General features: G+C 42.7%; 1 protein-coding gene across 1 annotated transcript in view; it reads left to right on the forward strand.

Moving 5' to 3' along the window:
• The window catches only part of KCNH5 (potassium voltage-gated channel subfamily H member 5), a 153,911-nt gene that overhangs the window by 115,109 nt on the left and 24,717 nt on the right, over positions 1-14,085 (forward strand). Inside the window, exon 10 of the mRNA XM_015865668.2 lies at positions 1,850-2,046. Coding sequence (XP_015721154.1) covers positions 1,850-2,046 — 197 coding nt within the window. The remainder of the gene's footprint in view (positions 1-1,849; positions 2,047-14,085) is intronic.

Here is a 14,085-nt window from a genome sequence, read left to right on the forward strand (position 1 = left end):
TTGACTGCAGTTGCTGCAACCAAGGCTCAATTCTGTCCTGTGTCCACCTCACAGAGCAAATCCATTAAGCAATTTTGTGCACTTCCAAAATGGTCTGTTTTCTATGAATTATGTAACTGTGCTGAGTACGTCTGTGAAACAGGTTTTAAACTGTGAGTAGAGAGAAGGAAAATTAACTGCAGAGGGTAATTAGAAACAGAACGTTAGGTAAGTTATATATTTGTAGGAAATGCTCTGTGATAAGGAGAGCATTTTAAGGCAACTTGTTTTATCAACTGTATCGGCAATATTATGTATTGCAGTTCATCTTAATAGCATCTCAATCTGTAGAATTATTCTAAAGCAGTTCAATGAAAATGCTGTAACCTTTCTGAGAGATGTTTCTGCTGTACAGGTTACATGAGAAATGTTAGTCCTGGTACTGGATAGGATACCTGAGGCTGAAATAGAAATAGAGGAACAGTCTCTGACCCCAAAGAGCAGTAAGGTTGGATAAATTATTCTGTGTTCCTGAAATAGAGCTGAGTGAAATGTTGCAAGTCCTTAGAGTAAGAAGCATTAAAATGTATTACCTTTTCTTTCCCCAAACTATAAAATCAGAAACCTTCACCAAGGGGCTGCTTGAAGTACCTGAAATCAATAGAGATACTACCACTGACTGATTGATTTCTAGTTTCCTCTTAGTAACTACAAAAATAAAGACCTGGGATACCACTGGGGACTGAAGCAACCTTCTTTCCTAAGTGCCCTTAGTACCACAGTTTCTGCTTCAGAATCTGAGCTGTCAGCCACCAGCCCCATGTTGAAGCCCTCACCCAGCCCATGGGTGGTGATGGGCAGCTTCTGCCTACTTCACTTCTCTTTGTTGCCCTCCATGGGATTCTCTCCAACAGTTCCCTGCCTTTCTTGAACTGGAGAGCCCAGAACTGGACATGGTACTCCCAATGTGGCCCCATCAGGGCAGAGCAGAGGGGGGGGAGGATCACCTTTTTCATGCATCCTAGGACACTGTTGGCCTTCCTGGCCACGAGGGTACACTGCTGGCTCATGGGCTCATGGCTAACCAGGACACCCAGCTCCTTCTCTGCAAGGCTCCTCTCCAGCAGGTCTGCCCATAGCCTGTACTGATGTGTGCGGTGGTTCTGGCTGTGATTGTTTAAATATGCAGGTGTCTCAGGGGTCAGACCCTTTCTTAGTCAGCAAATATTTAAATACAGACTTAAGCAGAACCACCTATGTAAGTAGTTATGTTTGGATTTGGAAACTGGCTGTTGGATCTGCTTAAGATTTAGAGCCCAGGTATTTAGAGGTTAGAAGTCTCAGGGATGGTTTTAGTGGGCTTTTATGTTACCTTTCTCACTGAAGTGAAAATGTTTAATGAGCATTTAAGAAGTGATCCGTGACATGTGGAAGCTGACTCTTAAACAGCATTGCAGATCCATGGTGGAAAAAGTAGCCTGAATGACATAGGCTATCAGTGAAAGCAGGGTTGCTGTGTCAATTAGGAATGACCCTTAGAAATATTCACCATTAGTTAACTACTTATTATGTTCAGGACCTTTTGGAAAATCCATTACCTGCATCTTCAGCTACACTGAGACCTTTACAGTCTGGCTTTTATGCTCTGTGACACTTTGCTGAGCTATCTATAAATATCTTAAAAACCTGGGGCTATTGCTAAATATGCTCAAATACCTCAGATATTTTTAAATCTTTTACCCTTATTAGTTTCCATAGTTGGGAGCTGACGTTTGCTTATTCGGAAGCATAATAGAGTTTGGGAGGAAATCATTTGCATGCTGGAGAACATCACATAACTGTTAACAAATCTTGTCTTGCTGTTTTTCAGGTAAAGGTGATGTGTTTGGTGATATCTTCTGGAAGGAAACCAGTCTGGCCCACGCATGTGCCAATGTACGGGCTCTGACATACTGCGATTTACATATTATTAAACGAGAAGCCTTGCTTAAAGTGTTGGACTTTTATACTGCTTTTGCCAACTCCTTCTCGAGGAACCTCACTCTCACCTGTAATTTGAGGAAACGGGTAAGGCAGCTGCTCTTGTTTTTCCCTTTCTTTCAGCAGGAGATTGCACACTGTTTGCAGTGTTCAGTAACCCCCACTTTACTCTTGATGTTTTCAGGTCATTGCAGATTAACAGGCCTTTCAATAAACGTTGTAGCTCTTTGTTAATGATGGCTCAATAAAAGTTAGCCATAGAGTTGCAGCTCTGAGAAGCAATCCTGGCAGGGTGACATATGAATTACACTTTCTTTTTCTTTGCTTTGCTGTTGTTGTTATTTTTTATCTTTCTGTTGCATAATGTATAAAGTTATATGTGATAGTCTGAGAAAGTCCATATTTTAGATTCCTCAGAGGTGAGGCTCAGTCTCTCACCTGATAGGTCAGAAGAGAATAGTTGGATGGATTTGCACGGCACAGACCAACTAGGAGAAATTTATTGATGTTAAATAAATAAAATGTACTCAACAAAAGTACTACTTTAATACTTGCTTCTCTCATTTCAATAGCTGAGAATTTTAATGTGGCAAGGTTAATAAAGCTTGGTAGCAATTTTACATTCACAGCTCACTTTTTAAATCCTCCTGCTCATTTTTTAATCAATCAGCAATGCTCACTATCCATTAGTTCTTTCAAAGAGCACTCCATCTAAAAATTAATTAGCTATAAGGACATCTCTCGAAAACAGGTGAAGGGATTCTTTAATTCATATTGCGGCCGCAAATTTTAATCTTTATGATGTTGTTTTTTTTTTTTTAAGATTGATGTGGGTTATATAAATTTCATTTGCATAGAGAAATCTCCTAACAATGATTTATAGATTATTGTGCATTAACTGAGAACCTCTAGCTGCTGAAAAGCATTTTTCTGCAGCTAAGACATCTCACCTGATAGGGTATCAAGGCTACTTCCATATTTTGCAAGATAATTTCAGCCTCTGCAGGAACTGGAATTAAACAGAACTAGAATTTCAGTTTTCTGGATATAATTTCTCGCTGGCCACTGGAGTATTTTACATATACTTCTTTCAAAGAAGATTTAATTTTTAGTGTGTTCCCGTGCTCATTAACATACCAACTATGGCACAGAATACCCTTGGCAAGAAGTAGATGCAATGGGATTATAGTCCCCCTCTGTCTATGCAGGAGTATGGAAGAGCTGAATTATAATTAGGTTTGGTTGCAGTTTGTCAGCTTACCTCTGACTTGAAGCTTGTTAACTCCACTTTGAAGAAGGGCTTTTGGCTTGAAAGCTGCTTTTGGGGCTTCTGGCTTTTTGCTTTTTTATTAATCAGATGCCCTCCAAGTCTGGATTTCAGCATCTCCCCTCACTTGCTTGACACATGCCACCAGCTCCAGTCCCAGATGACCATTCTGTTCAGGCCTTCCTGATGGGGATTTCTTGGGACAAGATAATACCACGTACACTGTGTCAAAATTTATCCTTTCTTTCTCAAAATGGTAAACCTGTCACTTCAGCTGGCTTCCTGGGCCTCCCCCAGGTCTTTTCTTGTCAGGCCAACATGCTGGAGTTCAACTCTGCAGTGCTGGGATGCGTAAGGGGAACGATCACTTGGCTGTTTTTCTATGGATTTTCTTTTGTCACATACCTTTTTTGGGCAGTGTGGTTCCTTGAAGGGCTCTGTCAGAGGGAGTCACACCAGTGGAAAAGCACTCAGTGAGCATTAGGTACATGGTGTGTGCCATGGTGCCAGTGACTCAAAGCAAGAAGTGCCTGAAGAGCACTTCTAAAAAAGGTTGGATTTTGCAGAAGGAAGGACAAAGTCAGTTTGTTGGCATTAGAGTCAAAGGAAGATCAGGGCAGTGTGGTACAGGAATTAATTTCACTGAAATGTTGGGCAGTGACATCTGAGCTACCCACCAGTCACTTTTATAGCCCATGTGGAGGATTGCTTCCTTCAGAGGGCAATCGCCTGGTCCCTCTTCAATACCTGATCTGGGATGTGAAAATCATTCCCTTTCTGTTGACTTTTGAGACAGTCCTCGGTTGCTAACTTTTAAATACCAAGGGTGCATCAGATGAACTCCACCTATAATGTCTCCTACTCAAGAGCTGTTTCAGGAAAAGTCTTTCTCCTGGTATTTAAGTTGTGCTGAGCCAGAGCTTGCTTTTGCAGAAACTGTGGGGTATTGTTCCTAGGCACAAAACAGATGATATACTGCTTTCAGCAATGGGGATACAATCCAGGCCATGTTACATAAAATTATTCAGGGGGTTGTTTCAAACAACATATCTGCTGAAATGTACCCAATTCCCTGTTGGATCCGAAGTGTCTGACTGTGAGTTCAGCCTTTGAGAGAAGCCACGCCATCCAGAACAGTTTCATCAGGCGGACAAAAAGCAGTTGTTCAGTAAGTGAAAGTGGGCAGACAGAGATGCACTGTACTGAAGCAGTTTGTGCTAGAGTCATGTAATCTGAATGGAAAGAAAATCATTGCATCCTTTAATTGATTTCAATAGGAATATGCTTAGCACTTTTTCTACGTAGTCATCACTTGTAAGGTTTGACATTTAATTATAACAAAAATACACTCGTTGCAGTTCTGTGCTCAACAAAATGGCTGTTTGTTCTCACTGTCAAAAATATATAGACAGAGAATTGCTCTTTCATCAGGTCTGCTTCTCCAAATAGTCTGCATGAGTGTGGGTGCATACACACACGCGTGTCTGTGCTGCATTGTCCCTCAACAAGCACTTAGATGTAGCCTGTAGACTGTGAAACAATTTCAACGCTCAAAAGGCTAATAAATTAATAATAGTGCAGAGCACAAAAGGTTAGTTCCACATGACAGGGAAGAAAAAGTCACACCGAAGTGGGGAAATAGTATTTTCTCACTCCCAAATAGCATTTAAAGGCTTGGCGTGTTGAATGACCTACTTAAGGCATCTGCTCAGTGTGCTGTTATCAACTCTGGGTTTTTGTTTTCTTTTTCTGTGCTCTAGGTAGCTCAGCCACCACACTGCATTTATGAGCACATAAAGTGAGTGTGCCTACTCGCTTTTCAACCTGCAGTCCTCTCTCCTGCTCATGGTGACAAAGTGACTTTTAATCTGTAATTGCAGAGCATTGCAGCATGTCTTGTTTCGTGCTCTGAAATCTTTATGGCACATCTAACATCGCTAATGTACATTCCAAGGCAAAGGCAGGACTTTGAACTTCTTTTTTTCCAAATAGGGAAAATAATTAATCTGGAAAGATACTCTGCAAAATCGCAATGAGATTTCATAGCTGCCTCTGAAGACTCAAAGTTAGAAAGCAGCAATTGGGATGAGATTTCAAAGAGTTAAGTATTGCCTTCTGATGTTGGAAAAGAATATTAATAATGTCTCATTCATTAAGTGTCTTTCAAGATTTCATGCAGCTGGAGTGAGGGCTCTGCAGGCTTTAACCATGATGTTTGGCCAAGGGAAAGGAGCGAAGATAGACTGAGACCCACACCCATACAGTAATACACATTTGATTGATAGTAAAAAATTGAACAAGTGTTCAGCTGAGATATATTTAAAGCTTTTTCCTCTTCTCCACGTTGCTTCCATTTACACCAACTAATACACCATCTCCAGCTAACTACTAGATCACCACGATCTGTGGAAGTGCAGGAAAAATCAATCTGTAATTTAGGGCCCTCTGAAAGCAAAGCTGAAATTCTCCCATGCTTCAGTAAAGCAAAGATTTCCCTACTCAGCTTTTAAGGTACACGGTTGCATACTGCTGTTTTGTACTGTGAGCCAGAAGAGTTGTGTTAAATGAATCTGGAGGAGCCGAGGAGGGGACGTCTGGCCGTATAGGGTCTCTGGCACATTTTCTCCTGAAAGATATGCTAGGAATGAGCCAAGGAAATGTGAAGAAAGGAAGTGCCTCTAAGGCAGTGAAATACCCTCCAGAGAGTCTCTGTTCTGTTCCATGTTACATCCTTAAAGCCAGGGACAATGCTGTGAGCAACTGATGTTATCTAATTCTACCAGCACAGTGTGAGGCAGGTGAGGCCATCAGACTCTCTTAACACAAATGTTCTCTTTGCCTATTTTAGGTCAGAAAAATTTCTTTTAAAATCAGGTTACTGTTTTTGCTTGAGGTTTTAATGAATCATGTATTGTTTCTTGAATGAATCATACATCATTTTGTTGTTGCATATATATATATATATTTAAAAGCTATATTTTAATTTGAATTCTATACTTCTGTCTCCTGAAAGTGAAGGATGTACCAAAGGTCATTCAGATTTCCCTTCCTCTGTCACTTTTCAGGCTCTTTGAGTGTCCTGATGCAGAAGCAATGTCAGAGGCAGAAGGCATTGCTCTGTGCATTGCTTGCTCCAGAAGGTTGCACGTGTTCTGGTGAACCTGCAGATTTTTGCAGGTTTTGAGCTTTGAAAGCCTTTCACAATTATGTCAGAGCTGTTTGCACTTGTCCAGCTGGTGCTCCTACTTGGTCTTGATTGGCTGGGGGAATGACTTGCTCAGATAGAAAGGGATCAGAGCATGGGGTTTAGGTAACTGGAAGCTGAGGTGTATTTGTGGGGAAAATTGTTCTGGGAACTCCCTGTTCTGTATCTACACACAAGCAGGTCCATCATCCATTTTTACCCCTTTTTGCAGCTTGTCACTGAGAGCTTCCTCCATGTGGGACAGCAGTGGTGACCAAACCTAAATGGGAAAAACAAACTTCCGACATTATTGTTAAAGAGAAGCAGGTAGATGTGCTGCTTAGGGAGTTGCAGTGCATAGTAAGGTATATCAGATCTTGGGGGCTCCAGGGGCGGCTCTGGGCTTCTGTCTTGTGATGAGGAAGGTGCCTACTCCCAGTCTGCCACTTGGTCCCCATCTGTCTCTCACTCCTGGTACTTTTCTTCTGCATGTGCAGCTTATTCCTCTACTGGCTCAAGCCAAAAGCAAGAGTACCAGTGAGTGCAGGATCAAGCCTCTGGAAGGGCAGATCCAACACATCCACTTCTGTTAGAGATTACGTGTCCAGCAGGCTTTTGGCATTACTTTTGACTCAGAATGGGTTTGCAACTCAGTGGCTTGCCTATTGGAAATTAATTTGATCCACTTCTTGATGGCAAAGCATGTATTTCCTTCCCGTCTTAGCCTTTCCCAGGACTCAGTATATCTGCATGTTAATTAATCAGGCTGCTCACAGCCCCTAGGAGAGGTGAGGAGGCACAGAAGGCTTCCCCAGCCCTACATGGTGATAGCCATCTCCACTTGTGCAGGTGAAATACAGCAACGTCAGCCTCTAGCTGTGCTGCCTGTGACAGCATGCTTGGGTTTTCATAGTACTTTTTGCTTTATTACTGCAGCAGCTGTCTTGTGACCATGGCAAACTACACCTTTGTCAGCTGTGTAAGGCAGTGCCCTCACTTAGCCATTTTCCTATTCACCTGTACCAAAAACAACACACCTTTATCCTTACATTCCCCCCTATTCTTTTATTACAGCAATAAGGTCAGCTCAGTTTAAGCATGCAGGATGACTCTCATCCCCACCTTCCCCTCTCAGTACATCTCACAGACTAGCTCTGCCTTTTAACTCACCAGAATTCCTTCATCCAAATTGTTTCTGGGTGTTTTTGCCCTTTCCTGTCCCTCTCTGGTCTTTGATTGTCTCTTTTTTCTCTTCTTTTTATATGAGTATGTTGTCCTAGAAAGTGAAGTCCTACCACTGCAGTTTAGCTGTAGCTACAGTTTAGCACTATTACAGAGCAAATAAGTTATACCCTTCAGAATCAATGCGGTTTCATGCATCCTCCATTATGCTCTAAGAAGCTTTCACTTAAGCCAATTTTCTTTCTTTATTGTTTGACCTCGTAGTATTAAGTTATCTCCATATAGGCCACTCTTCCATTATGCTATTTCCTAGAGGGCTGTTTCACTGATTTAGGTCTGGCACTGCTTCTGGGGATGTCTGGACCTGTGTGTGGGACCCAGGTAGGTGTCTAGACTTGTGTATGTGCAGGGGACCCAGCATGGGCCAGCAGCATAACCCGTGCTGCCCTCCTGCTGAGGCCCACTTTCTGGAAGATGGATGTCCATCCTGACTTAAGGTTTTCTGCAGCTCTTTGCTCTCATCTTCTGCTCCTCTGAGCATAATTCCTTGTGCTCCACTTCAGGGATCTGAGTCAGTCGCTGCAGGGAAGTCAGTGAGTCCTTGGAGGGCCATGCATGACTTCGTTAGGTAGAAGAGCAGCATAATTCAGAGAGAAAGCTGCAACAGCATTAACTTCTCGCCTCTATGCCTCTGCCAGACAGCATGGGACTGCTGTCCCTGAGCAGAGAGGCTGCTATATAAAAGCTATCAGTGGGTTTGCTCTCTCTCTTTCGTTGCTCTGAACCTGGCTTTCCCTTGTGCCTCGCTCTCCTCCCTCTCCTGTTTGCCACTTCATTATCTACCTTCTGTTGGGCACAGGCCGGGTCATGCAGACCATGGGGAATTGGGGCTGTGTGGGCAATTGCAGTGCTGCGTCCTCACTGCAGGCACAGAGGAGAACAGTGGGGATCTCCACATATGCCTGTGTTTCAGAGCCACATTAGTCTCACAAGGTACCAGTGTACCCTAGTTCTGTTCTGAATTTAATTCCTAAATTAAATACCTCCTTCTGAGGTCCCAGCTGTGTTTCTGTGAGACAGAGCCCCTCTGACTGTTCAAAGTGGGGTTGAGCCCAGTCGTGATAATCCTTTGGCATTATAGAGGTGTTCAGTTTGCTTTTTGTGTTGTTTTTCTTGTTTTTGCATGGACATGCAGCTTCTTTCTCTGTCTAAATCAAAGTAGCTTTGATCTCATTTGTCAGACTGTTACTTCACTGCTAGTCTTTGTTGAGAAATGCATGGCAATTCAGCCTTGCTTTCAAGGAGCTTTGAACAGTACAGTATGGCCGCAAAAGAGAATTGCAAGTGCTGATGTGCTGCTCTGTGCACACAGACTCAGCAGCTGTTACACAAGGCAGTGCTGATCTACCCCATCCTTCAGGCAGCCAGGGAAATACAAACTGAGTGATTTACTTGTGTGTGAACACATCATTGATCAAGATGTGTCAGGGATTGGCAGCATCCGCTGAAAAACAGAGGTGTAAACTGCATTTGTTAGAGGGAAGATCCAGGCTGGGGCTGATTTGCTAATGTAGTGTCCATGAATTAATACCATTTTCTTGTTTAGAAAGCTGCCATCATTAAAAGACTCTCTGTAGTTCACTCAGAGAGCTTTCAGCAGGCTGTCTGTTAATATCGATTCAGGGCAGCGTTGCTTGCACTGGATTTGAATGATGATAAAGTAAATCAAATGTTTGCTATTTTTAATCTTGCAAATACTAAAAAAAAATAAATGTTTTGTGTTCTCGTTCCCACATTAATTAAATTGAATGCTTCTAATTTCCTCCAACTGAAAGGGAGGCAGTGTGCATGGTGCAGCAGGAACATGCAGATACTGTACTGGGGGGACATGGTTTAGTGGGGAAACATTGGTTGTAAGTGTGCAGCTGGACTGGATGGTCTTGGAGGTCTTTTCCAAACTTGTTGATTCTGTGATTCTAAGAGTCAGCACTGCTATGTTATTTTCCATTTCCAGTTAAGTTTCTTTTTGTTATCAGCCCCCTGAGCTTTGATGTTATTTACGCAGGCACGGCAGCTCAGCTCACAGCAGACCTGAGCAGATCACCATCATTGCGTGCCTGAGCTTTGCTTGCAGGCTGTTACTTTGCCAGGCTTAGATCTGCAGCATGCTCTCTTGGGCAGACATACTGCTGAAACTTGTCTTCCCAAGGCTTTGCGTGGCTGCTCTGGTGCCTAATATGCCATGAGCCCAGCCACAGCTTACTGTGTTAAAAATGTGTTTGTGTTGCTGCTGAGAGTAGCAAATGTATTTTGTGATGTCCTCAATGTGATGTCCCAAGTGCTGCCACTGCTGCAGGCAACCTCATGCAGGTGGGATTTGCACAGAAGGTTGGGAAAGAGGTTTGTTGTGTTACCTCACACCTTTCCAAGCAACTCACCCAGAGGAATGGATTACTTCTTGCGTGAGATGCTAGGCCTCGTTACTACAGGAATCTATCACTTCTCCAGCAACTGCAGAGAAAAGGAAGAAATGTTAGGGACCAAGTTCATTGATGGCTTCCATCATTGCTTCCTTGAGCCAAGTGTCAGATGTGATTTTCAAATCCAAAATGAGCTTCTGTACCTACTTTCTCACTCACACAAACCTTCCTTCCCAAGACTGGGAATCCCAGCTGTGCTGCACCCAAAACAATGGCCGGGGGAAGAGAACATGTTTGTTGGGATCATATGAATGCTTGGCCGTTGGCTTCACAGGGAGCAGGCAGAGCTTTAGCACTCACCCAAGTGGGAGTTTTCTTGCTCAGCCCAAAATGGGGCCAATTTTGTCCAGTCCAGAGATATTTAGTAAAAATATCAAAGTTGTTTTGCTCTGAGAAGATCTCTGATCTTATTTTTGCCTCCCTTTGGTCTGATTTTTTGTGTGGAGCCAGCAGTTGGACTCCATGAATCCTTATGGGGTCCCTTCCATCTTGGGATATTCTGTAATTCTCCATACAGTTTTGCATTTGTCTTGGCATGCACAGAAAGGCTCCTCAGTGGTTCCTTATTTTAAGTCTGAAAATTGCTAAATAAAACTCCCTGCATAAGGCCTTACTTTCAGTGCAAATCCATCCCCCTGTTTGCAGCTCACGCTTCACAAGTGTAATAACACTCAAACACATGGTTCAGCCTGTGATAACCATTCAGAATACTGCAATTCTCAGATTTACCTTACTTTGGATGCAGTTTTTGAGCCACTTCTTACTGCAAAGAAGCTGTGCATCCAAGTAAGAGATAAACTTTACACAGAGGGCAAGAGAAACTTGGTGGAGAATTTAGTATGAATCCCTCTTGTTTTAGTTAAAAATGAAACCCAGCTTGTCGCTTCCAACTTAATGACAGTTGTTTGCTTTTTTTAATTGTCAGCTCTTTGCTGTGATTAGCAAAATGCTTTGGTTTAGGTTCTGTGAAAAGAAACTCTGGATGAGCAATTTTTGAGGAGCTGATTTACATATATGCCAGAGTTAGGAATAGGGATTCTGGGAAACACCTGAAATAAGCTGATCCCATTATTGCACTTCTGAGCAACATGCTTGAAGGCAACAAACTGGTATTTAGGAAAGAATACTTATTACTAAACCACGTCTTTTCCTCGTATTTTCACTTCTCAGTTTCTACAGTCCCAGGTCTTAATTTATTTCCCTTCGTAAAGATTACAAAAAACAGAATGTGGTTTTCAGATGTAAGATACTATTAGGAAAAGAGCATAGCATGTGCAGTCTCTGATTCTGTTAACTCCATTAATTAAGCAGTCAGTGATCTTTTGAACTCTGAGACCTCCCCTTGGACATTTAGTTGAAGGTTAGATTACTTATTAGCTTTCTGCAGAAGATGTTTCAGCTGCCAGAAAGATTTTGTACAGTGCTTCCTGTGTAAATGTTTATATTGCTCATTGCGCACCCAGGGCTGATGGCTTACCTCTGTGCACTCTGAGTTCATGGCTCTGCTGGAACTGACTGCTGTCTTCAGCCTTTATTTGTTTAGCTGTTTGTTAAAGAAGAGAGCACTTCTTTTCCTCCAGGCATAGGCTTTGGCTTTTTCTGAGAGGCCCAAACACCACTCACTCTTAGAAATGTGGCAGTAAGCACCAAAGCAGGTAGCAAAACCAGCCTTTTCTAAGTGAACCATTTCTACTGCTCAGCTGAAATACAGCATTTCTGCTAAGATAAGCCTTACTTTTCCATTTGTACCCATTGATTGCCCCTTGATGCATCTAGATTTCCTTCTCCATGTCCCTGACCTTACCAGAGCATTCTCGCTTCTCAGCACTTCATTTCTAGGTCTGGCTCATGGTTTTCACCAATATGCTTTCCTTGACTGCCTGCTATTGTAATGAATTTTATCTCCCTCGTGGTTTAAAGCACATTCATTTTAAAATGAAGCAGCTTTTGGTAGTTAAGAGCTCATTTAAGAATGACCCTTATCCTTCTCCCAGGTTGTATTATCCCTCCTGCCCAAGAAGGCTTCAGAAGAAATGAAAAGGGGGAACTGAACCATGCATGCTCTTCCATGTGCTACTAACTGTTGCTGTTTCCATTTATAAAGACTTATCGAATAACTTCAGGATGCTTTACAGAAGAGTATGAATAATAATTTATAACCATAATCCAGCCAGGCGTTAATATACCAAACAGTTGTCTGACTAATCAGCATGAACCATCAGCCGTAAATTAAAGCATTTGTCAGAAAGCTGGAACCAAGGCACTGTTTGCCATGTGGCCCATCAGAAATGAGTCCCTACAAAGAGCTTCTTCTCAGACCAGTTGTGCTCAGAATCAGTCCAGTATGTTTATAGCTGTAAGGTGGGTGCCAGACTGCACTGAGAACAGACAGTGTCCTGCTAGTGCCTGGACAAGGTCTACCTGGGAGAAGGCGACTGAAGAACCAATGTCTTGCTTGGGGATTTTTGCATTAGCTTCATTTTTCAGACACCAGAAAATTATCAAGTCAGAGGAAAACTGGATGTTTTGGTCTAGGTGCCAGAGGTCAAAATGAGAGCTCAAAGTGAATACAGCATCTGAGATGGAAAAGGTAAGAAAGCTAGAGGTAGAGATCTGTACTTCTATGTGTTATCACTGTGTGACATTGCAGCAATGTTTATCATGTAGCAGCTGGTCTTCTGTTAATTGTGTGTGCACAGGGATTGGTAGAAAAGATACAAACAGTGTGTAAACAGGGTGCAGCATAATCATTAACGAGGAGCTACAGAGCCATCAATGTTATTGATTGCAAAGACCTGTTATTTGTCCAAGCAGAGTTTGGTTTTTGTTTTTTTCACTAGCCCCAGACAGGAATAGGGAACAAATCAACTGGACTGACTCCAATTTTACAGGAGGAAATCATTTCTGATCACTTTTAAAGCCAGATTTGCCAAAGTCTACAATACTGAGGATTATAAACTAATTTGTTTGGGTCTGGAGCAATGAGATAAGCTAAGGCTACAAAAGCAGCAGTCTCAGCCCCTAAGGAGCATCCCGTGTTAGTGCCTAAATGCATGGATAGGAACATAAAGCAGTGCTGATGAGCTTTGAAGAGATCCACATCTAGAAAGCAGGTGACTGTGATGTAGGTATTAGGGAAGATCACCAAGAATCACATGGAGAAATCTGAAGTAACTTTAAGAACAGACTTAATGCTGGGACACAATAGAATGATGTCTGCAAGTAGGATATAGCCAGATCACTAAAATCCTCCCTAGCAGAGTTGTGGCTTATTGTCATGAAAGCCCAGAGAACGATTTAATGCATGTAAATGGGAAGGAAGTGGCTCTTCACCACACCATCTGTTTATCCCATCCCCATGCCCTCACTAGTTAACTCTTTTGTGTTGTCTCTCATGCTGATAGTGTTCAGAAACAAACACCAAGCTCTGTGGAGTCACCATTGGCTGAGTTCCTCAGTCCCATCTTCTGAGGCTGAAAAAAACACCTAATGGTCCTTTGGGGAATAGTCAGAGCACTCAGTCCTCCCTGGGGGGGTCTGCCACGGAGGCAGCCCTCTGGGTTTGCCTGCAGTGAGCTCTGATAGGACTCTCATCAGCAACTTCACTTCTCTGCAGAGAGCCTTCAGGGAACTGTCTATTTCTCTTTGTGTCGAAGTTTGTCATGGAGTTTGTCATGGGCTCTGCAGTATTTCTGTGCTGCTGGAGGTAGCTCTGTGGTTGGAGGGTAACTCTCCCCCAGGCTCATCTGGCTGTAGGTGGTTTTCCTTGACTATTTGCCCTGTAAGAGCTGTTCATTACTTCCCACTCGGGTATCGGGAAACTTTACCAAAATTCTTGAGATGGAGTCTTTGCTCTCTAAGAAGTTATCATTTGATTATGCCATAACTTGAAGGCTCTTCTGGTAATTACAGATTACCTCTGAAAGTCTTTAATTTGTTGAACTAAGGTGCTTTCAGTGGCAGCTCTGCACCAACCACTTTTGGCTAATGGGAGGTTATATCCTTCGATGAAG

This window comes from Coturnix japonica, chromosome 5 (genome assembly GCF_001577835.2).
Source record: "Coturnix japonica isolate 7356 chromosome 5, Coturnix japonica 2.1, whole genome shotgun sequence".
In the NCBI taxonomy this organism is placed as follows: domain Eukaryota; kingdom Metazoa; phylum Chordata; class Aves; order Galliformes; family Phasianidae; genus Coturnix; species Coturnix japonica.